The sequence below is a fragment of the Leptosomus discolor genome, chromosome 6, assembly GCF_034619465.1.
Source record: "Leptosomus discolor isolate bLepDis1 chromosome 6, bLepDis1.hap2, whole genome shotgun sequence".
NCBI lineage: Eukaryota > Metazoa > Chordata > Aves > Leptosomiformes > Leptosomidae > Leptosomus > Leptosomus discolor.
The window spans coordinates 67066631-67088545 of NC_141396.1; the positions used below are offsets into that span (position 1 = coordinate 67066631).

At 59.7% G+C, this 21915-nt stretch overlaps 2 protein-coding genes across 3 annotated transcripts in view; one reads left to right on the plus strand and one right to left on the minus strand.

Annotated features, from left to right (window-relative positions):
• Window positions 1-13015, plus strand: part of DHX30 (DExH-box helicase 30) — a 28754-nt gene extending 15739 nt beyond the window's left edge. For both annotated transcript variants that reach the window (XM_086466380.1, XM_086466379.1), the window contains exons 4-19: window positions 76-431; window positions 667-793; window positions 1488-1637; window positions 2375-2527; window positions 3867-4688; window positions 5875-5953; window positions 6809-6913; window positions 7989-8164; window positions 9175-9381; window positions 9718-9799; window positions 10300-10493; window positions 10594-10753; window positions 11001-11158; window positions 11571-11674; window positions 11802-11941; window positions 12536-13015. In XM_086466380.1, coding sequence (XP_086322506.1) covers window positions 76-431; window positions 667-793; window positions 1488-1637; window positions 2375-2527; window positions 3867-4688; window positions 5875-5953; window positions 6809-6913; window positions 7989-8164; window positions 9175-9381; window positions 9718-9799; window positions 10300-10493; window positions 10594-10753; window positions 11001-11158; window positions 11571-11674; window positions 11802-11941; window positions 12536-12771 — 3249 coding nt within the window. In that variant the 3' untranslated portion in view covers window positions 12772-13015. The remainder of the gene's footprint in view (window positions 1-75; window positions 432-666; window positions 794-1487; window positions 1638-2374; window positions 2528-3866; window positions 4689-5874; window positions 5954-6808; window positions 6914-7988; window positions 8165-9174; window positions 9382-9717; window positions 9800-10299; window positions 10494-10593; window positions 10754-11000; window positions 11159-11570; window positions 11675-11801; window positions 11942-12535) is intronic.
• A 3633-nt stretch (window positions 13016-16648) lies between these two features.
• MAP4 (microtubule associated protein 4) overlaps window positions 16649-21915 on the minus strand; it is a 105746-nt gene continuing 100479 nt past the window's right edge. The window contains exons 21-27 of the mRNA XM_086467368.1: window positions 21389-21566; window positions 21253-21260; window positions 20944-21087; window positions 19795-19962; window positions 18332-18550; window positions 17237-17498; window positions 16649-16761 (exon numbers count right to left, since the gene is read on the minus strand). Coding sequence (XP_086323494.1) covers window positions 16649-16761; window positions 17237-17498; window positions 18332-18550; window positions 19795-19962; window positions 20944-21087; window positions 21253-21260; window positions 21389-21566 — 1092 coding nt within the window. The remainder of the gene's footprint in view (window positions 16762-17236; window positions 17499-18331; window positions 18551-19794; window positions 19963-20943; window positions 21088-21252; window positions 21261-21388; window positions 21567-21915) is intronic.

Genomic DNA, 21915 nt, shown 5'->3' on the forward strand with positions numbered 1-21915 from the left:
CCGGGCGTGTTTTGGTCTCCTGCAGTTACCCGTGTCTGCCTCTGCCGCAGCTAACAGGGCACTGCTCTCTTGCAGGGCTGGGGTTTGCTGGGGCCCCGAAATGAGCTCTTTGATGCTGCCAAGTACCGGCTTCTCGCTGACCAGCTGGGCTGTCCCGACGAGAGGTGGTGCTCGGAGGGCAAGTGGCGCTCCAAGTCCGGACCTTCTCTCGCCGACTTGTCAACCTGTTGGCGACGGATGGAGCCGGACGATTCCATCCAGCCCATGGAGCAGGGCAGGATGCCTAAAGCAATGAGGAGAGAAGAGCTGGAGGAAGGGGAGCTAGAGGAGGGGGAACTGGAGGAAGGAGAGCTGGAAGAAGAAGCAATCGATGTCTCTGATTATCTACCTATGGCACATCAGGATGCTCGGACCCCGGGCAGAGATGCAAGGTAGGTCTGCTTTGTGTGTGACGCTCTGACTGCCTTGTCCTGGTGGCTTTCCTGGGCTGGGTGATTGCTCCGTGACGGGCAGGTTTTAGTAGCAAGATACAGCTTGACTTTTCAGATGGCCAAAATGATCTCTGCCTTTACTGGCTTTCAGACCTCAGCAGCGGACCTGGAGGGTGGTGGGGGTGTGAGCAGGGAGTGGGTGTGTGTGTATCAAACTGTTCCCATTTGCATCTAGCCGAGGAGGGAGTTCCATTGAAATGACAGACGACAACACCGCCATCCGTGCCCTGACGCAGTTCCCACTTCCCAAAAATCTCCTGGCCCAAGTGATTCAGATTGCAACCTCTTCCTCCACAGTCAAGGTAAGGTGCTGTTTGACCCCTGCCAGGGACGAAGCTCAAAGACTCCAACTGGAACCACTTTGGCTGCTTTTTCTGGGCAGCTGAAAACTGGGGACAGAAGGGAGGTTGAAACTAGGCCTGGAAAAATCAGCCTGAAGAGCAACGAGAGGCCTTTGTTGTGAGAATTGAGGAAGCGTCTTCAGAGAAGCGTGGGGATTGTTGTTGCTTGAGGCCAGGGCAACAGAGGAGCTGCTGTCTGAATGAAGGGGAAAGCTTTCTGAGGTGCTGGGTTTGCGTCTCCCCATATATCTGCAACAAACACGAGTTTGTGGTACTCGGAGCAATGTGTAATTTCTGTGCTGACGGATTCTTTCCACAACTCAATTCTTGCCGGTGTCCGGTGATCCTCCTCCTCGCTATGTGTCACCCACCTCCTTTCCAGACCTCATGTGCTCAGCAAACAGTAGCTGTGCTCCACCCTGTAGGCTCTTGATGACGTTCTTCACACGGTTGTCTGCTCTCACTTCTGCTTAGCCAGTGCCTTGTGAGCCGGGGGGTGGAATTCAGCGCAGTAAACCTGTTCTAGCGCCCTCTTAAAAGAACAAAAAAACAATAGAAGCTCTGCTTGGAAATACTGGAGGGTATGTGAAAGTACCTGCCTGGTTATGGAGGCTCCTAACAGCTCCTCCAACCTGATGCTGCTTGTGTCTTGCAGGAATACATGCAGTTCCGTACAGTAGGCACCAAGACCAAGATCTGCAAGCTCACGCTCCGCTGGCCCTGTCCGATGACTTTTGCTGCCAAGGGCCGTCGCAAGGTGGAGGCAGAAAACAAAGCAGCAGCGCTGGCCTGTCAGAAGCTTAAGGTAAGTGCACGTGGCTCCTGCATCCCCTGTCTGTGCCTGTGCACAGGGGCTCCTTGCACCTGACTTGCCATATTTGAGCCTCACGGGGCGATGCCTGAACTTTCTGATCTTCGTGGGTAATAAACACGTGTTTCCCAACCCTGGGATTCAGCCCGAGCTGCGGTCGTACCCAGCCAGTGTCTGACCTGTGAAGGCTGTGGTGCTTGTTCTGAGCCCTCAGCACAAAGCGACGTGCAGAGGTCACCCTGGAAGCGGCAGCGTGTTCTCTTGGCCGCCTTGCTGCTCTCTGCTAAGGCAGGCTGTCTCCTCAGCCTCGCAGGAGGACTAACCCGGCCACCTTGCTGCACTAGTCTTGCTGCAGGCTCCAGAGTCAGCAGAGGGGAAGGCCGAGAAAGCAGCGTAGGACTTGCTAAATTGGCACAACATGCCAGAACCATAGCGAGAGAGCTAACGGCCCTTGCCAGAGGGTTTTGTCCGATACAGTTGTGGCAGTTTGGTGGGGCTGCTTGAGCCCTTCCTGCGAGCGTTGTGCTGGGGGCAGGCAGCGGCTGGCTCCAGTGTGTCCGTCTCGCCACCGCTGAGATGGGATCGTGTCTTGTTTCTTGCTGTGGCAGCAGCAGGACGTGATGGATCGGGATGCGGGGTGAGGAGGTCGCCCGTCCGAACGCGTAGGAGCCGTGTGCTCTTCGTACGCAGCAGTCGGGGTCTGACAGTGTTGTTTGCCCCTTCCCTTGCAGAGCCTTGGCTTGGTCGACAAGAACAACAACCCCCTCAGCCATGCTATGTACAACATGACTTCGCTGCGGGAGCTTGGTGAGAACCAGAGGAAACCCTGCCACATCAAAGTCCCCGAAGCGACCCTGCGCAAGATTGAGAACTACCTGAATCACGTAAGGCTCGCTCGGCTGCCTGGGAGTCACCTCTGGCTGATCCCGTCTCACTTCAGGCGCTGCACGTGGGTTGGAAGCTTCATGTCAAGAGGCTGAGGGAATTCGTGGCTTGAGAGTTGGCCACAAAAACTGATTGGTCTGGGCTGACGTTTGGGGCAGACAGACCCTTTCTGGGCAGTGGGCCTGCTCTGTGCGTGCAGGTCCCCAGGCACCCAGTGGCGGTGCTTTCACCCAGGAGATCCCTCTTCCTGGTGGATCCGGGTGGTGAACAGACACCCGTGGGAGGTGGAGCAGTGCCGAGACAGGGCTCCTGAGGAGCATTCCCTGCCAAAGCAGGAGTTAGTGCTCAGGAAAGGTGAGGCTGAGCGTAGCTCGCGTACAAACGTGTGTGGATTGTTGAAGTCGTTGAAAATAGCGCCCGTGTTTGAAAGTTGGCCAGTCACTGATGCGGCCCTCTTGGGCCTGAACAGCAAAGATCTCGGGTGAGCTTTATGGGATCTTGCAGATACTGTAAGTGAAGCAGTAGTGGAAGTCCTAGAAAGCCAGGACTGTGCCTCAGACAGCAGCTGCTGCTGAGTGACCTGCTCCAAGTGCCTGAACTAAGGGCTAGAGAGGTTAGAAAACAGCAGCATCTTGACGGGACTTGGCGTGCCCGCCGCGCTTGCGCGGCCGTGAGCTGTCGCACCGTGCGTGGAAGGGACGGCTTTGCGTCCCGGAGCCGGGCTGAATCCAGAAGCACTGATCTGTAGCTGAACTTCTCATCCTGCGACATCTGGGCCGATGCTTTGGTTTGTGTTCTAGACAATTCCTGACCTATTGTTGCCGCTTTTAGTTCTTCCTGCGGGATGTGGGACTTCTGTTTTTTCTTTTGCCAAGAGGGAATGTTTCTGGCTTAGCTGAACGCTCGTGCTTTGTGCAAGTTACGTGTCCGGGCTTCCTGAGGGAGGGAAGGGTGGTGGTGTAACTTGATTAAGTTTCCAAAAGTCTCCGTTGAGGGGCCGTTGCGTCGCTCACGTGCAGTGTAGCCACTGGCCCGGCGGGCTTAAGTTACTGTGGCGTGCCTGTCTGTCCCGGCATCAGTGCTGACACCTCTCCTGAGGTCGGGGATGCATGGGGGGGGGAAATACAGGTTGCTGCCCCAGTTAATTCTCACTTCAAAGAGCCTCAGTTCAGAATGTAAGTGGCTGAGCTACCTAAAATCTGCAGACGCTTTGGCAAAGCTTTGTGGTCACTGCAAAGCCAGCCTGGCTGAGTCTGTTCCAGGCACTTGTTTCTGTCTGTCCTTCTCGGGATGGATCCTAATCTCCTTGTCACTGCCAACTTTCTCCGTCTCTCCCAGTATCCAGTGGACATCAGGGAATCCAGGCCCCGGATCGCTGATGACATGATGAACCTGAGCAAGGAATCTGGTGCGATAAGTGATGCGATCACAGGGAAGACCTATATCCCCATGCTGGAAGCAGAGGAAGTGCGCCTTAGCCAGAACCTCCTGGCCCTCTGGAAAAGGAGAGGATCTTCGTGGCAGGAGAGCCACCCGCTGCCTGTAGATCCTCACAAGGACACCATCCTATCAGCCATTGAGCAGAACCCTGTGGTGGTAATAGCAGGAGACACGGGCTGTGGGAAAACCACGAGGATCCCTCAGCTGCTGCTGGAACACTACATCCTGGAGGGACGTGGTGCCCGCTGCAACGTAGTGATCACCCAGCCGAGGAGGATCAGCGCCATCTCGGTCGCCCAGCGCGTGGCGCAAGAGTTGGGGCCCAACATGAGGAAGAACGTGGGCTACCAGGTGCGACTGGAGAGCAAGCCACCCGCCAGGGGAGGAGCCCTGCTCTTCTGCACCGTGGGCATCCTGCTGCGGAAGCTGCAGGGGAACCCCAGCCTGGAGGGCGTCAGCCACGTCGTGGTCGATGAGGTCCACGAGCGAGACGTCAACACCGATTTCCTGCTCATCCTGCTGAAGGGCATCCAGAAGCTCAACCCTGACCTGCGCCTGGTCTTAATGAGCGCCACGGGAGACAACCAGCGCTTCTCGCATTACTTCGGGGATTGCCCCGTGGTGAAGGTGCCGGGCTTCATGTACCCGGTGAAGGAGTACTACCTGGAGGAGATCTTGGCCAAGCTGGGCCGGCACCGACACCGGCACTACGAGATCAAGGTGGGTGTGCAGCGCGGCGGCGAAGCTGTTTCCCTGGGGTGAGGCGCTGGCTTCTGGCATATCAGCAGGGGAGAGCTTGGGCCTGGAACGGGTCCCTCTTCCCCGTGGCTGTTGGGCAGTGTTTGCTTGGCTGTAATTGCTCGTGAGCCCTCGTGAGGCAAAGTCAGCTTAGCAGAATCCCGGAGTGCTTTGACTAAATGATGGGTAAAGATGACTTCAGATTTGGGTCCGCGTTACTTGTGTCCCTCTTTAACGTGGAGGTTGTTGGTGTTTGGGTGAGCTGACAGCTCGTTGTGCTTGTGATGCACGTACGTAGCTGCAGACTGGGATGTTTGCATCCTCTGCGCCAGCCGGGTCCTGGACTGGGATGGCGATGGCTTGCGGCGGTCTGTTACCGACGTGCCCGCCGTCCTGCACGGCTGAATTCCCAAATTGCTGCTTTTTGCAACTAGTCTCCCTGTCCCTGTGAAGGTGCCCTCCAGACGTGTGCTCTTTGCTGTGGGTAAGCCCACTTCACTGGGGGTCGTGGACTCAGAGTCGTTGAGGCTGGCTGGGAGCTCTAGGCACTTTCTAGCCTGCCGGACTAGGAGTTGTCAGCCCATGTCTCCGGCCTGCAGAGGTCCCTCCCTATGGCTGAGCACCCCCCTGGTGTATCAGCCGCTTCTCCCAGTTCTGTATCATCAGACTCGCTGAGGGTGTCCCGTTGCCTTCAGGGCAATCTTCCTGTTTCTCTTGTGGCTGGGATTTTTACCTGCCCTTTTTAAGCTGGCCTGATAGGTGTGTGCCAGATTTCCTGAGAGATACAAAAGCTGCTGCTCTGTGCCTGGTGGATTTGAAGCCCCAGATGTGCCTGGCACAGTTTTGTCCCCAAAAATTCTGTGTTTTTGGTAACTTGTTAGGTGCTGTTCAGTAGAGGCAGACAAATCTCAGGGACAAGCCTGGAGAATGGGAAAGGGACTGTGTATTCTCACTGCACAGCAGAGGAAACTGGCAGCCGTTGTGACCAGAGCAGGTGCCAAACGGAGCCAAAACCAGGCTCCTGGGGTTCCTGGCTCCTGCTCCTGGGCAGGCCATCCAAGTACAGGCACGTGCTCCCTCCAGAAGGTGCTCTGGGAGGCGGTGTGCCTTTCTGCCGTCTGCTAGGTTGCCCCTCGTTTATCTGCGTGTGTCCTCTTCTCTTACCCAGCAATCGGATGACGAATGTGTCCTTGATCTTGATCTGATCACTGACCTCGTGCTCCAGATTGATGCCCACGGAGAACCAGGTAGGTTCTGCATTGCCCCCTTGCTCTTCCCTTTTGCTTGAGGGGGGGAAAAAAAGTGACCCCTGCAGAGCTCAGACCCTTTGCAGAGAAAACACGGTGCTGAGCTGACTTGGCAAGGCCACTTCAATTCCTGTTGAACTGAGTGGTCTTGAGCAGTGTGACATGGGCTAATTCTGAGTCCTTGGCTAAGACACCACCCGAGTCCTCAGTGCCTCAGGCTTGGTGTCCCGAGATACAGCTGTTCCTGCAGTGAAGGGCAAGGCTTGTCTGTGCTCCAGAATTTGCCCAGTTGGATGATCTTAGACTGGTTCAGGTTGGAAGGGACCTTAAAGACCTTCTAGTTCCAACCCCGCTGCAACCTTGTGCTGCACAATGTAGTTATTTGTGTGGAGACCCATCCCTGGTAAATACCTTTGCCTGGGGATGGTGTTTTTGTGAAGCAGGCGGGACTCTCGGATGACTTCAGGTGTTTCCAAGCTAGTAGAAGGTATTCACTCTCAAACTACAGGTAGCCTGGTTTCTTTCTGGCATTCAAACCTTGCCCTAACGAGCTCACCGAAGCAGATCGAGGAGTGCAGTCTAGGCGAGTGCTCCCCGGGGTCTGACTTCCCACGCTGGCTGCGCCTGTCGCTTGTTCACGATCAGCGCCATGCAGGTTCCCTTCAGATCAGCTGGCAGGGGCCATCGCAGACCAGCGCCCTGCTTGTCGTTGGGTTTCTCGGGCTAAAGGTTGCCGGGGACTTCGGGAAGTTACGGGCGTCCCTTCTGGGCAGCAGAAGCGGTTTCTGTGTCTCCAGCTGAGGAAGAGGGCTTGGGTTTCCAGGTCGCTCAGTCTTAACTCTGGCTCTGTTTCAGGTGGGATCCTGTGCTTCCTCCCTGGCTGGCAGGAAATCAAAGGAGTGCAGCAGCGCCTGCTGGAGATGCTGGGGTCTCAGAACAGCCGGTACCTCGTCTTACCAGGTGAGAGGGCAGGGCCAGACCTTTCCTCCCCAGGATTCAGGAGAACGGACAGGCCAGGTGACTCGACGAGCCCCTTCAGCTCCTGCGCTCTGGTACAGAGCAAGTTTGTAGCTCTTATGTACTACCTGTTGTGTAAGTGTGTGTGACGAGCACGAATAACTCCTCTTAGAGAGGCCATCCACACCTGGGTGTGATCAGAGGAACTGGCCTCCTGTTTGCCTCCAGCGGCTCAGGATGAGGCAAGGAGGAAACTGCTAAATTCTGCACTGCTGCAGCTGCCTGCTGAGCCTGCACGGAAAAGATCTTCAAGATCTGTTTTGTGGGAGGGGGATGTACCCTGCAGCTCAGCCTTGAGTAGTGAATTTAACGTTCTCTGTCCCAGGAGGGAATTTATAACAAAAGCCGGTGTTACTCTGCAAGGCTATAAGATTTTTTTGGAGGGGTTGGTTGGTTTGGGGTTTTTTATTTGGTTTGGTTTTGAATGGTTCTCCCTCTTCAGTGCCAAGTCAGGCCAGCCCAGGAGCAGGACTTTGAGCAGCTCGGTTGCTAATAAATGCAGGTGTTCTTTTGTCAAAACTGCGTGTTCTTGTGCTCCCCTGCTGCTCCGTGCTGTTGCTGGGAATTTCTCCGCATCGCTGATCCGTAACAGGGCAAATACGTGATGTAGAAGAGTTACAGGCCCGTGCTGATAACCGTGTCTGACCCAGTGAAACCACACGACGATGAGGACACCCCCCCTTCCCCTGCCCCATAGGCCTTTTGAAAACGGGGAGCTGGGATATCCCGGTGGTGCCACCGGCCTCTCTGGGACGGGAGGTGGTCAGAGCCTCCTGCTGATGTTGAGCCATAGGTTGAAGTGACTGAAATGAGGCCGTCCCTAGGGATGTGTGGGAAACTTTTCCTGGGGTCTGGCTGGCAGGGAGCTGCTGACAATGAGCATTTACAAGTGGTGCCCCCATTTCTGTCCCCTGTTTCTGGAAGCTGAGTACAAGAAGGCTGAGAATCTCTGCCCACCTTGGCCTCCTGCTGCCAGGCAGCTCAGCAGGGCAGGACTGACTCTGGTTTTCCTTCCCAGTGCACTCCAACATCCCCATGATGGACCAGCAAAACATCTTCCAGAGGCCTCCACCTGGCGTCAGGAAGATCGTCCTGGCCACCAACATCGCCGAGACCTCCATCACCATCAACGATATTGTCCACGTGGTGGACAGTGGCACGCACAAGGAGGAACGCTACGATCTCAAGACCAAGGTACTGACGCTTTCTCACCTCCCGTGCGTTTGGGACACGCTGGAGCTCAGGGGTGTTTTCAAAGCAACGTGTGAGATGCCGTTAAGGGGGTGATAGAGCTGCTTCCATTTGGCCCTTGGGGCGCAGGTGCTGTGTCCCTGTGTGGGGACAGTGTTGGACTCATCATTCAGAGCGTTGGCTTTTACCAAGCTCCCCGCCAGGCTTCCCCTGAACTCCTGCCCAACAGGCAAAAATTGGTGTCTTCAAAGAAATCGAAGGCAAATCCTGCTCCCTCCCCATCTCCCTGTTACACCTCTGACATCTGTAGCTTTTCCGTTCGCTCTCTGCCTTTTTCTGCGATTTCAACCGAAGCAGGGCAGCTCTGGCGTGCTCGGTACCGCTCCAGTTCGAAGCCTTCTTGACCCCAAAGCCGTGGCTTGTTTGCCAGCTTGAAGTGGGGCTGGACCTGCTCCCTGGCCGTGTTCCTGGCGGTGCTGGGCCCGGCGTGGGGGCAGCTGTGCTCTCAGAAGGCGGCGTTCTGGCCGTACAGTGCTGCCCCTTCCCCTCCCTGGGCTGGCAGCTCTCACGGGGCCGGGTGACAGCTCGCCCTCTGGGTTAAGAACAACCCTTTTCTGTTTGCCCAGTTTTAGCCTGGTTCGTCTCGCAGCCCCTGCGCCGGCCCGCAGCGGGGCTGGCGCGGGGGACGCAGGGACCACGCTGCGCTGGCAGCTCCCTGCGGGGGCGGGCGGGGAGCAGAGCCCCCGGGATGCGCCGCGGTGCGGAGCCCAGGCAGGTGTCCAGCAGATGGCATCAGGGTCTCATCCGTGCGCTGAGCGGCTCAGGCCTTCACGCTGCTGCCGGCTGGAGCCCGGCGTTGCCAGATGCCGGAGTGGGAGAGGCTTCCCGTGCCCCTAGCGGGGTGGTTGGTCGGTGGTGAGGAGCGTTGGAGAGCTGCGGGCTGGATGGGAAGGTGCGTTGGGAGAGGACAGAGGGCCCGTGAGAGCGTTCACGCCTGATCCTTCTTCTCCTAGGTGTCCTGCCTGGAAACGGTGTGGGTGTCCAAGTCGAACGTGGTGCAGAGGCGAGGGCGTGCTGGCCGCTGCCAGTCGGGGTTTGCCTATCACCTCTTCCCTCGCAGCCGCCTGGACAAGATGCCGACGTACCAGGTGCCAGAGATCCTGCGCACCCCGCTGGAGAACCTGGTGGTTCAGGCCAAGATCCACATGCCGGAGAAGACGGTAAGCACAGGCCCTGCCTGCGGGGCTGCAGCCGGCTGCTGCCGCGTCTGGAGGCCTGATTTGACCGCAGCCACGAGTGGGACAAGCCCACGATGCCGATGGCTTCAGTTCTTGCTTTCCAAAGGCAGTGCTGCCTAGGGAAGGGGAGGCCAGGCAGTGGACACGTGACTTGGATGGCAGAGTGCATCTGAAGGACTGCGAGCCTGGGGAGGGCCGAGCTCGTATCCCCGCAGGCAAACCGGGAGGGACCCGTGGGGCAGGGCAGTGGGCTCCTGCGTGGGAAACATGCCCTTTTTTTTTTTTTTTCCCTTTCCCTTCCCCCCCGCTGTGGTGCAGGCAGTGGAATTTCTCTCCAAGGCTCTGGACAGCCCTGACATCAAAGCTGTGGATGAAGCCGTGATCTTGCTGCAGGAGATCGGTGAGCTGATGCCGTGTGCTGGTGGGGGTGTGAGGGAAACAGGTTTGCTCTCTAAACGTGGGAAGTGGGAGTTGGCACTGGCTCCTGCGGGACAGACTGGGCAGGGCTGTCCCTGGGTGGGGATGGGCAGCTGACAGGGACTTCCCGAACCGCACACGTCGTGGTGCTGTTCTGTTTCCCACGCTGCTTTGCTCAAGAAGTGGGGAGAACTTCCCAAGGTTTAAAAAAAGGGCGGGTGCATGACAGAGAAAGATGGAAAGTTGTGATCTGGATGTTGGTTGGCAGGGGGCAGGTCTGGGATCCGGCAGTTCCAGGCTTTTCTTCGGCCTGGGGTCGCTTAGACCTGGGAGGTTCTGGGGGTTTGCTGCAGCCGCGTGCCTCTTTGGGAGGTTACACCGAATCTTCCAAGCCCGGTCGGCGGGTTCTCCCCGAAGCCACCGGCCCTGCTGTGGCCCCACTGGGAGCTGATGGATGCGCCCTCGCGGGCGGCCCCGTTGCAGGAGTGCTGGACCAGCGAGAAGCCCTCACCACTTTGGGCAAACGCCTCGCCCAGATCTCCACAGACCCTCGGCTCGCCAAGGCCATCGTCCTGGCATCCATCTACCGTTGCCTCCACCCTCTGCTCGTCATCGTTTCCTGCCTCACCCGCGACCCCTTCAGCAGCAGCCTGCAAAACCGTGCCGAGGTGGACAAGGTGAGGAGCCCCTCCGAGAGGCAGGCATGAGGCCGGCGGGGAAGGGGCCGCCGCTCGGCTGACGCGTGTGCCTGTCTGTCTGTCTGTCTGTCTCTCCCAGGCCAAGGCCGTCCTGAGCCGGGAGAGCGGGAGCGATCACCTCGCGTTCGTCAGAGCTGTGGCGGGCTGGGAGGAGGTGCTGAGGCGCCGAGACAGCCGTGCCAGGGATAACTACCTGCAGGACTACTACCTGTACGGCCCCAGCCTGCGCTTCATCAACGGTGAGGCCCAGAGGCGCCTTCTCCCCCCCGTCCCCCCCGCGAAGGCTGAAGCGCCTGGTGCAGAAATGGGGTGGGCGACTGCTGGGGTGGGCGCAGGCGCGGCCCTGGGTGCCGGGGGGGTGGGCACAGGCAGGACAGGTCTCCTGTCCTAGTGCCGAGGCTCAGCCTCCAGAGCTGGCGCTGCCCTGCTTGAGGCTGTTTCATTCCGTGGGGTGACTCATGCCCTGGGGCTGTCTCCTCCCCACAGGCCTCGTCAAGCAGTTCTCCGAGAACCTCTACGAAGCCTTCCTGGTGTCGTCCCCGTCCGACTGTACCATGCCCTCGTCCGTCTGCAACCAGTACAGCGAAGAGGAGGAGCTCGTCAAGGGGGTCCTCATGGCCGGGCTCTACCCCAACCTCATCCAGGTACCGTCTCCCTGCTCTGCCGCCGCGCCGGGGCTCGCTGTGGGTAGCACAGGGAAGCGTCGAGCTGCCAGAGATGCTCGTGCTCTCTCGGGAGCGTGTGTCCCGGGCAGGCTGCCTGCTGCGCGGCTGCTGCTGCTGCTCCAGCGCTGTCCCTGCGGCCCTGCTCGTGAGCAGTGCCCCCACCCCAGCCTGCGCAGGGCCCTGCGTGGGTTCTTGTAGCTCGGTCTGCGACCCATCCAGGTGGCACCTTCCCGCTGTGTGCGGCCCCGTGCGCGGTGACCGCCAGGGCTGGTCACCCCCCGTACTTGGCTATCGCAGGTGGAGGAACAGCCTTGCCCCTGCACGCGTGTGGGGGAGCCCGGCTGGCCGCTGGGGGGTCCTGCGGGTGTTTGAGGTGCCCCTCTCCTTTCAGGTGAGACAAGGCAAAGTGACCCGCCAGGGGAAGTTCAAACCCAACAGCTACGCGTACCGGACGAAGGCCGGCACCGTGCTGCTCCACAAGTCCACGATCAACAGGTGGGTGAGCCCCGTGGGTCTGGGACCGTGGCGGGTGGGGACCCCGGCGCTGCCCCCGACCCGTTGTGCCAGCCCCGGCGAGCGCCGCCCCTCCGCCCGCGGCTGACGAGGCCCTTCCCCCGCGCAGGGAGGCGTCCAAGCTGTACAGCCGCTGGCTGACGTACTTCATGGCCGTCAAGTCCAACGGCGGGGTGTTCGTGCGGGACTCCTCCCAGGTCCACCCGCTGGCCGTGCTGCTCATGACCGACACAGACATCCACGTGCGAGGTGAGTGCTGCGGGGCCCACACGCCCGCCCCCACGTCCCCCGTGCTGCCGCAGGCTCCTGGGGCCGTGCCACGGCCCGAGGGGCCGCAGGGTGCCTGCCCCGACCGCCGCGGCGTCCCTTGCTCCACCGCCTCCCCCTGCTTCCCGAGCCTCTTGCTCTGGGCTGGGCACTGCGGTAACGGGGCCGCAGCGGCGCTGGTCCCGGCTGCAGCTCCCGGGGAGGCGAGGACCCAGAGGCACAGGCAGGCCGAGCCCCCGGAGGCTCCAGCGTGGGGGAACGAGGGGTTGAGCCGGTCTCCAGCGGGGGCTGGTGCGTGGGGAGGAGCGAGGCCTTCTCCCCACCCGGGGTTTTTGGCAGCTGGTCTCCAGCCCTCGAGCTTGGAGGGGCTGCGCGGTCGCTCGCCTCCTGTGGGCAGCGGTGTGATGGGGCAGGGCGCTGCCCGGCTTCTGGGCCCAGTTGAGTCCTGACGGGGCTAAAGCGTGCCGGGGGAGGCCCTGGGCTGGTCACGGCGGTGGAGAGGGCCGAGCGGCCGGCGCAGGCTGGAGCGGGCCAGCCCCGTTCCCGCTTCTCACCTCCTCTCTTCTTCCCACCAAGATGATGGCTGGCGAGCGACCGTCTCCCTGACAGACAGCGATCTCCTGGTGCTGGAGGGAGACTCCTACACCATCCGCCTCCTGCGCGACTTCCGCGTGTCGCTCTCCAAGATGGTGGAGACGTGCCTGTGCTACGAGATGGCAGCCATCCCCGGGGACCTGCACCACCAGCACAGCCAGCTGCTCGACATCCTGGTGGATCTGCTCAAAGGCCCTCCTGGCAGCTTCGGCGCTTAGGCGGAGCTGGAGGATTGTGTGGGGACTTGTAATTTGTATAAAGATGTTCACAAATGTTTATTTAAATAAAGTTCTATTTATCCCTTGTGAAGTCATCTCTCTCCATCCTAGAAGATTAATGTTGTCTGAATCTCCTGCTGTCGGCTCCGTGCATGGTCACCGCGTAGGAAGACCCAGCGCAGTACCGCCTGGAACGGACTGGGAGCGCCGACGGACCCTGGCGGGAGCTTCGTGGACACCCACCTCCTCCGCTCGCCCCCGCGCCGCTCCCTGAACTGGAAAGCAAGGACTCCGCTGCCGCCGCCGCCGCCCTCTGCCCCATCCCCACGGGGCCGGGCTGGGGCGGCTCCGCTGCGAGAGCTGCTCCCGGCGCACCAGGAGGACGCGCGCCTTGGCTTGCGGCCGGGCCGAGCGTGGATCCAGCAGCTCCGGGGCAGGGGGTGACCCCGTCCTCTTCGCTCTCCCCGAGGACCTCGGCGGGGAGGAAGCCCCGAAGGCGCCGGACGGACGGAGGGGCTGTTCTGTTCCACGCGGGATGGCCGAGCCCCGCCGCGGGGCCCTGCCGCCCCTCAGCGCGAGCGCAGCCGTGGCGTCGAGTGTGAGATGTGACTTGTCGTTCCTACTCTGCCTGTACTTCTCGTCCTCTTGCGTTGTTGTTATTAATTTTTTTTTTTACTATTTTTTTTTTAATTTCTTGTTCTCCCTACGTCGAGGAGGCCGGATCCCTGTAACTTGTGCAACACAGGACGTGATTGTAGATGCCAGTCTGCCTGTGAGCGTTCTCCTGTGGGCAGCCAGGAGCAGAGGCACAAAACTCTTTGTTTTCTACGAACAGGGACCATATTTCTGTGGAAGGAGGATTGTGACAGGCACGGCGTTAAGCGAGAAACCTGCAGTTTAATCCCAGCTTTGCCTTGGATTCCCTGTCAAATGCAGACAGTGACCTACCTCACAGGGCTGTTGTGAGGCTGCGATGGCGTTTGTCACGCGGGCCCGCGCGCCGCGGGACAGGTACTTGGGGCGGTGGGTTGCGCCGCGCCGGGGGCCGCGAGCGCCGGAGGGAGGGGGCGGCTGCTGCTTCCCCCAGCAGCTCGGCAAAAGGGGGTCGGTTGTTTTTATTCACCGTTTCTTACGCTCTTTGTATCTGAAATCAAGGCGAGGTTTGACCGCCCCGGCCCCGTGGCTCCGCCGTGCTCCCGGCGGTGGACGGGGCAGGAACCCCCCGGTCTGCGCGGCTGTTTCGGCACAGGGGAGGGAGGGTCCCGCGCTGGGGAGGGGGCTGCCTCCCTCGGGGGCCGCCCTTGGGTTCTCCCAGTTGTTCCCTGCTATGATTAATTTACTTGTCACTGGTTTTAATTAACGGAGCTGCGGCCTCCAAGCTGATGTACTGGAGCGAGGCTGGGCGGGAGCCCCACGGCTGCAGCGGCCGTGGGGGAAGGCACCAGGGCGGGGGCTGGGGGGGGTCGTGGCCCCTCCAGAGGGGTCTTTGCTCCGGGCTGTGGGGGCCGAGCCAGCGCGGGGCCGGCCGAGCCCCGCAGCCTGTGGGCGCGCAAAACTTTTCATCTTCATTTCACTTGCTTGAGGTTGTCACTATTATTTGACCAGTGTTTGTTTCTTTTGGCCTGTATAATGGGCAGTATGGTTTTCCCTTCCAGCAGGTTTAAAAAAAAAAAAAAAAGGACAAAAAAAAAAAAAAGACTAAGCTATTGTCTAAATGGTTCAGAACTAGTGTGATATTGGGATACTTCAGTGGCTGTTATGTGATACTGGATCTTTTTACAACATAGATTAAAGACAATAAAAAGGGATAGAGTAGTAACTGCCTCTCTCCTCTTCCTTCTTTTTTTTCTATTTATTTCATTTCCAGGAGCAGGGGTGGTGGGGAGGGGAGGGCAGAGGGCCCTCACTGGGAGGGTGGGGGCCATGGCTGGGCCCTGCGTGGGGGGAACAGCCCCTGGTGTGGGGGGAACAGCCCCTTGCCCAGGGCCTGGCACCGAAGGGCTGCGGCGGCAGGGGCTGGGCAGGGCTGGGGAGTCTGTGGAAGAACCCAGCAGTTCCAGCCTTCAGGAGCCAGAGGAGAGCAGGAGGAGCCTTGAGGGGGGTCACAGGTGGCCCCCAGGCAGCCATGGGCTCACCGCAGCCATGGGGGCACAGAGGCACCCGGGAGCATTTGAGCCCTCCTGGGGCTGCGGGGCCCGGAGCCCAGCAATGCGGGACAGGAGCTGCTGCTGCTGCTCTGGGTGCGGGGACCCGGGCAAAGCCTCCCTGGGCCCAAACCCCAGCCAGGGCCTGGCTGGTGGGGAACTGGGGGTGCAGCGCTCCTGTGTGCTGAGCCTGTGCACAGAGACACACCTCTGCACCCCTCCCCAAAGTAGAAAACCTTCCTTGTTTTTAAAAGCGGGCCAGGGGCACCTGTTGCAAAGTGGTGGAGGCCCCTCGGGGACCCCCCCTTTAGTCCTGGCCGTGTACAGGACCTCACCCCTCCCCTGGCGCTGGGCTTGGCTGCTGCTGGAAGCAGAGCCGGGCAGAAGGGCAAAACCCCCAGGCCAGTGCCCCAGCAAACAGCGGGTGCCCAGAGCTCTGCCCCCTGCCCCCACTGGCCCTGCTGCCCCCCCCACGGGCACCGAGGGCTGAACTTGGCCCTGGGAGGTGTGAGCGCAGCAGCCTCCTCCCCTCTGAGCCCAGGCTGGAGGAGCAAAGCCAGTGAAGGGGGAATGTGTGGTTGGTGGTATCAGAGACAACACAATTCCTTCACCCTCTTTGTTCTGGCTTCCTCTGACACCAGTAGGACATTATGTGCCCCCCCCTTCCCGGACCTGTGCCCCCCCCCCCCCCTTCCCACAAAGTCACACTCAAGCTGAGGAGGAACATCTAGAAGCTTTATTTCAACCCTTTACAATAGTAAGAATCACAACATCAAGTCAGGAAATGTTGCTAAGGAGACGACAGTCTTGCAGCCCCTCGCAGGAGGGCGAGACAGAAAGGCAGAAGCAAACCGGATAAATTCACCCCAAGGCAGGAGGGGCTCTGCCCCGGCCCCCCTCCCCCCCCCCCAGCCCACAGAGCTGTTGTCTCAGGCCTTTCACCCATGCACTAACCTCCCCCCCTTGCCTCCCTCCCCCCTCAGCACCACCCCACTACCGTACAGGTACAGCGGTGTCGCTCGCCCCAGCACTGGCGGCGGCTGCACCCCCTCCTTGGGCAGCACAGTGCACCCACCGCCACGGCAGAATAATCCTATGACACAAAATAATAATAATAATACGTCACATTTAAAGAACACTTTACACACTGCTCACGCCTCACAACAGCCTGGTGAGGTAAGTAGTATCATCCCCACCTTGCAGATGGGGAAACTGAGGCAGAGAGGTTAAATGACTTCCCGAGACCACAGCGGGAGCCAAGAGCCGGGATCAGCCCGTCCTGCGCCCCAAGCCCTCATCTCCAGCCACACTGTCCTCTCGGTCCAACCCCTCCACGCGGTCATTTCCCCCACTATGTTGTTACTCGTTGTACCTATGTTACGGGGTAATCGAAGCTGCAGGCAATGCTGAATGCTGGGGTGGGACGATCACAACGGGTGCACGACAGGAGTCTCGTGTCTGATCTCTTACTCTAGACACCAGCTGGTGGCCAGCGAGACTCGTGCAATAGGGAGATTTGAAAGGCAAACGCTTACGCTAGCTGGGTTTCAGGTGGTGAGGAGGAAGGAGAGACGGAGCACGCTTTCCGCTGCTGCCTCCCTTAGCAGTTTTCCACCCCACCCACAGGCTGCCCTGGGCCAGGAGGGCTTTCAGGTGACATTTCTCCCAAGCCTGGGGGCTGCTGGCCTTTTGCAGGGACAGCACTGAACAACCCTGACCAGCCCTGGAGGGGCTCAGCTGTTCCCACCCTTTTCCATGTGCGGGAAGGACACAGGAGCCCCTGTCACCCCAAAGGTGTCACCCACATCAAGCTCCTGCTGCATTCCAAGAAAACTAGAAATTCTGCCTAAACGACACAAACACACGAGGCTTCTAGAGGCCCCACTCACACACTGACACTACGCGGGGGACAACAGCGAGGGTCAGCATAGAAAACTACATTCAGTTTGCGGTCAGGACTCCGACCCCAGGGGAGGCATGTGCTGGGGGCAGCAGTAAAGCCGCTGCGGCTCCCGGCCTCCTGCTCCTGTGGCCTCAAGCCCACAAACTTGGTTACTTGAATGTACTTTGTTTAACAGTATAAAAAGCCCCAAAGTAACTGTATATGCCACTGATATGCAGGGAGACACCAGGCTCCAGCAGACAAGACAGCGGCTGAGCAGCCCGGGCCGTGGGGAAGCCTCCTGCCCGCCAGAGCACAGGTCGTGGCCGCCGGGGAGGGAGCTCCCACCCAGCCCTTCCCGCCGCGCCGCAGCCCCACCGCAGCCGGCACAGCTTTCTCAGCGCTTCAGCAGCTCAGACACCTCCAAGCCAACGCTCACCCTGACCACGAGCTTCGGAAAGGTCTTTGCTGAGGCTCGGGCACGCCCGGAGCTCGAGTGCTGCCCACGCAGCCCTGCGCACGCTGCCCCTGCGCCCCATCCAGCGGGGACCGAGCCCACCAGCGCCCGGCTTTGCCCAGATCACCAAAGCCACCAGGCTGCCCCCACCACCCCAGCCCTCCCTCTCCCCCATGTTGCCGTCCCCGAAAGCAGAGTCACACCAAGCGCCACCACAGAGAACGCCGGGCCCCGCAGGAGGCATCTCGGGCCGGGAACACGTACATTCAAGTTGCAGCTAATTCAGACCACAACTCTTTTTTTTTTTCCCCCAAGAGAAGTTGCTACCTCCAGCCCTAGATGAAGCCACGGGCAAACACAGCTCCTTCCCCTGCTCTGCCCGGCTGGGCAGGCACTTGGCCACCAGCAGCTTCTCTGCAGCCTTCGCATAAGGTCTCAGCCTAACCAGCTCACTCCCACCTCTCCAGATAGGAAACTAAAGTCATGTTCACCACACATGGATCTCTTCCCAGGCTAGCAATATGTACAGCCGTTTCCTTAAAATAAAATTAAAAAAAAAAAAAAATCCATATTAAAACTGAAGCTGTCCTAGAAAAACCACACCAAACTAGTGTATCTGATTTAGTTCGTCAGCTAAACACAGGCACAACAAGTGTTAGAGAAAGTGGCACAGAAGCACAGGTCGGTTGGTTAGTGTTCAGCTGAACCGTGTGAGAGTCTGGGAAGGTTTGTGCATGTTCAGAGACAGGCCTGGAGGCCGCCGCAGCCGGACGCAGACGTGAAAGCCTCAGCCAAGACCGCCGAGCAGTCCAGAGACCCGAGGAAAGCAACGCGGGGGGGGAAGGTGGCCGCACTGTCCCGCCGCAGGGTGGTAGGGGTTCGCTTGCCTTTTTGTTTTCGCAGTCTCAGAAGATAAAGTGCAATGTTGCCGCTCGCCTTCCTCCTGCGGCCCCCGAACTAAGCCCAGGGCCCGGCTGCCTCCCTCCGCCCGGGCGGAGCAGCAAGAGGAACGCGACAGTTCAGCCCCCACCTCCTCTTTGGTTACCCTCACTCACCACCGGCCTCTGCTGTCCTCACCTCGCGCCCGCGGCTGCTGCCCACCAGCACCAGCTCCCCAGCGCCTCTGCCCAGAGCCCGGAGGTCGGCTCGGCCCCCGCCAGCCCCGGGCAGGGAGGCAGCCGGGCTCCAGGCACAGCCCACGGGCACGGGGCCCGCCGGCAGCGCCAGCCCGGAGCAGGTGGACCATCGCCTGCTCTCCTCAGGGCCTCTCCTCCAACCTTCCCCTCGGCTCAAGCGCTGGAAAAAAACCCCAAACAACCCCAAGCCTGACAAGCTCGAGCTGGTGTTTAGAATTTAGCAGTAAGAGAAAGAAGCGTCAGCCAAGGGGCAGTGATATATACACCGGGGGCGGCATGCGGGGAACGGGTGGTCGGAGGCAGCACTGTCACGGGCCGCGGGAGCGGCTGGAGGGGCTCAAGCATCACAACACGGCTCTGCTCTCCCGCGGCAGGAGGTGCCCGGCCCCAGCCCGGAGCTGGGTAGGACTCGGGCCCCTGCTCCAGCTCCGGCTTTGCTCGGGGCAGGGCCGGCCCCACGGCCGGAGAGCGAGGGGCCGGGGGGAGCGGGGGCCAGGCGAGGGCTGGCCGGGGCCACACGGCACGGACAACACGAGGGAAGGGAGCCACCAGCTCGGCCGCGCTCCCTGGTCTGGGGTTGGAGGGATGGGGAAGGAGGGGAGAGGTGGGGGGGACGAGGAGGAGGAGGAGGAGGAGGAGGAGGAGGAGGGAGGGAAGCAGTGGGGGTTTCTGGGGTATATATAACGGCCCCTTTCAGGTGCAAATCTGCATTGCTTATTGAAATTTGTATCCAGAGGAAAAAGCACTTATGAAACTAGCAGACGACTTTGATGCAAACTAGTACATTTTAATGCCATTTTATTAGAAACCATGCAAACTTTAATATAAAAAATACAAGTGCAATAAGAATCTTTGTGTGTAAATACAGATTCCGGGTTATCGTGTCATTGTCGGCTTCCCAAAGAAATATTCCCACAAGCATGAGAAGCTGCAGGCTTCCCTCTGTCCCCTCCTTGAACAGCCCCCCTTAGCACGGCCTGGTTCAGTTCACTTTGATCCCAGGGTTTCATTATTCCGCCTTTTTTCTTTTTTTTTTTTGCTGTAAATTAGTTTGACGACCCAAGAACTCTTTTTTTTTGTTTGTTTTTGTTTTGTTATTTATTTACATTTCTTTAGTGTCATTTGCAACATGAAACGAGGAGCTCCCGCCTCAAGGAGCGGGTAAATCTCCTTCCCTGTCCGAGCTGCAGCTCCCCGGCACCAGCCACCTGCCTCCCCGCCAGCCAAGGGCTCTGCCGCCCGCCCGCTGCCCCTGCCGAGAGGTGGCCTGTCCCTTCGCCCCCACCCCGGCCTCACTCAGCCCGACGCCGCGCTCGACCCAGCCCTCAGCCTCTGCCAACACACCACGCACGCACGCACGCCACAGACCTGCTTTTGCCTCGCCACTCGCGGCCTCGCCTCAACCCGCAACGCCCGCGCGGCGGCAGCCTCCGCCGTCCCTCCCGGGCTCCGGCCCCGGCCCAAAGCGCCCGGTGAAGCCCAGCGCTCGGCCGCGCCAGGGAATAAATAAACGGCCTTCGCCTCGCGAAGGCGCAGGAGGGCCTGGCACCCTCCGGGGCCGGCGGCTGGGCCCTGCGGGAGGTTTCACGAGCATCGATTCACCGCGGCTCGTTGCAGCCAGCGCAGGCTTCATCTGATCTGCTACAGCGAGTTTTCCCTTAACACATTCTTGTGCCTTTCGTTTCAGACATGGCTTAATCCCATGAATTTGCTCCATCGTTTTAAAATATTTAAAAAAAAGAAAAAAAAACCCAAAACAAAACAACAACGAAAAAAGTTACAATTGCTGGATATGTCAGTAAGAAGCCAGCACTGCAGCAGCGGTTAATGTCTCTACTCTCCTACGGTTAGGAAAAGAAGGAAAGAGAAAAGGAAACTTAGCGTGGGTTCGTAGCACAATAAATCATCAACACATCGTCACAAAGAATAAAAGGTTAAAGTCAACAGTTAAAACAGCCTAACGTGTGTGTATCATATATATCATCATCAAACAGGATCAGCAGAAACCGAAGCGGCGAGGAGGAAAAGGTGGGTTTTGTTTTAAAAAATCAGACAGACAGAAAGATCACAGCTTATCCCTGTTAACTCCGGCCTGGCTTCAGCCACCAGCAGCGCCGGCCGCTCCCGCCCAGGCTCGGCCTTGCCTCTCCCCGCCGCGGGGCACCGCCTGGAAGTCACCGGACGCCCGTCCCCGACACGCGACGCCAATGCTCACTCGAAAAAAAGCCAAAGGGACGCGGCGCGGCGCGGTGTGGCGCGGGGAGGGGAGGGGAGGGGAGGGAGCCCTTTCCAGCCAGGACGGGAGCACTGGCGCCCGGCACGCTCGGGCAGGGGCGAGCCTCCAGGGTGCTTCGAGGCGTCCGCGCGGCCGAAAGGGACGGTAGCCCTGCTAAACGCTGTCCCCTTCCCACCTAAAGCCAGGGGCCGGGTTAAGAGAGCCAAGCTGCGTTACTCGGGGGGGCGCGCGGGAGACGGGGCCGGGAGGGGTCACAAGCCTTGCTGAGAAAGCGCTGCAAGGGGAGCTGGCTGTTGCAGCGGTGACAAGGAGGCGACTGAGCCCAGGCTCTCGCTGACGGATGTGCTACGCCAGGGGGAAGTGCTGCTGGAAAGGTTGGGGGGTTTGGAGACGACGATTTCCGCTCCGTGGTCTGTTCGAGCCTTGGCCTTCTCACGGAACGTCAGCTTGTGAGATTCAATCTGCAGCGACACAAGGGCAGGTGAGAAGGGGAAGGGCAGGAGGAGGAAAGAGGAGGAGAGAGGGGACAGGAGGGGAATGGAAGACGATACCATAATGTCATCATTAGATGCCTGGAAAATAAAAGGCAATTTTCTGAATTAAAAAAAAGGCAGAAAAACCCCTACAGACATCGCTACAAAACAGTTCAACGTTCCGACTTACAGCGGTGTGACCAGTGCCCGGGGGCGGCTGCTCTGCCCTGCTGCAGTGCTCTCCCCCCCGCCCCGGCGCAGTGCGTAGAGAGAAGGCGCAGGCACTTACTTGTTTCTTGTATCTGAGTCTCGAAGCTCTGAATTTCCCTTTGGTCACCACCGCTCAGGGCAGTGGGCACTGCCGGCCCTACGCCATTCTCCCGCATCTCACTGCCTGCCTGGGCCGCTGTCACCTCTCCGTTCTGAGGGGCTGGCGGGAGCTGCCCTGGCTCCGCACTCCCCTCAGCCTACAATGAGACAACGGGGTGGGGAGGACGACAGGGACGAGTCAATAGAAGATGGGGGTGTGGGGAGCGGGGGGGTGGTGGGGGGGGTGAAGCGCGGGTTCCCGGAGCCCCCTCCGCCCTCCCCGGCTGCCGAGACGCACGCAGGGACGAGGAGGGGGGGTTGGGAAGCGGGAAGCAGCCCCTCCGCTCCCCGGGAAGCCGCCGGCCTGACCAGCTTCCCAGCTTCTCGCAGCGTTGTGGTCTCCGCAGACCCGTCGGCCCCGCGCTGCTCCCCGCCGGCTCGCCGGAGCGCCGTGAGCCCGGAGCTCAGCACCCTCTCCCCCCACACACACTGCAACGCCCCGGTGAC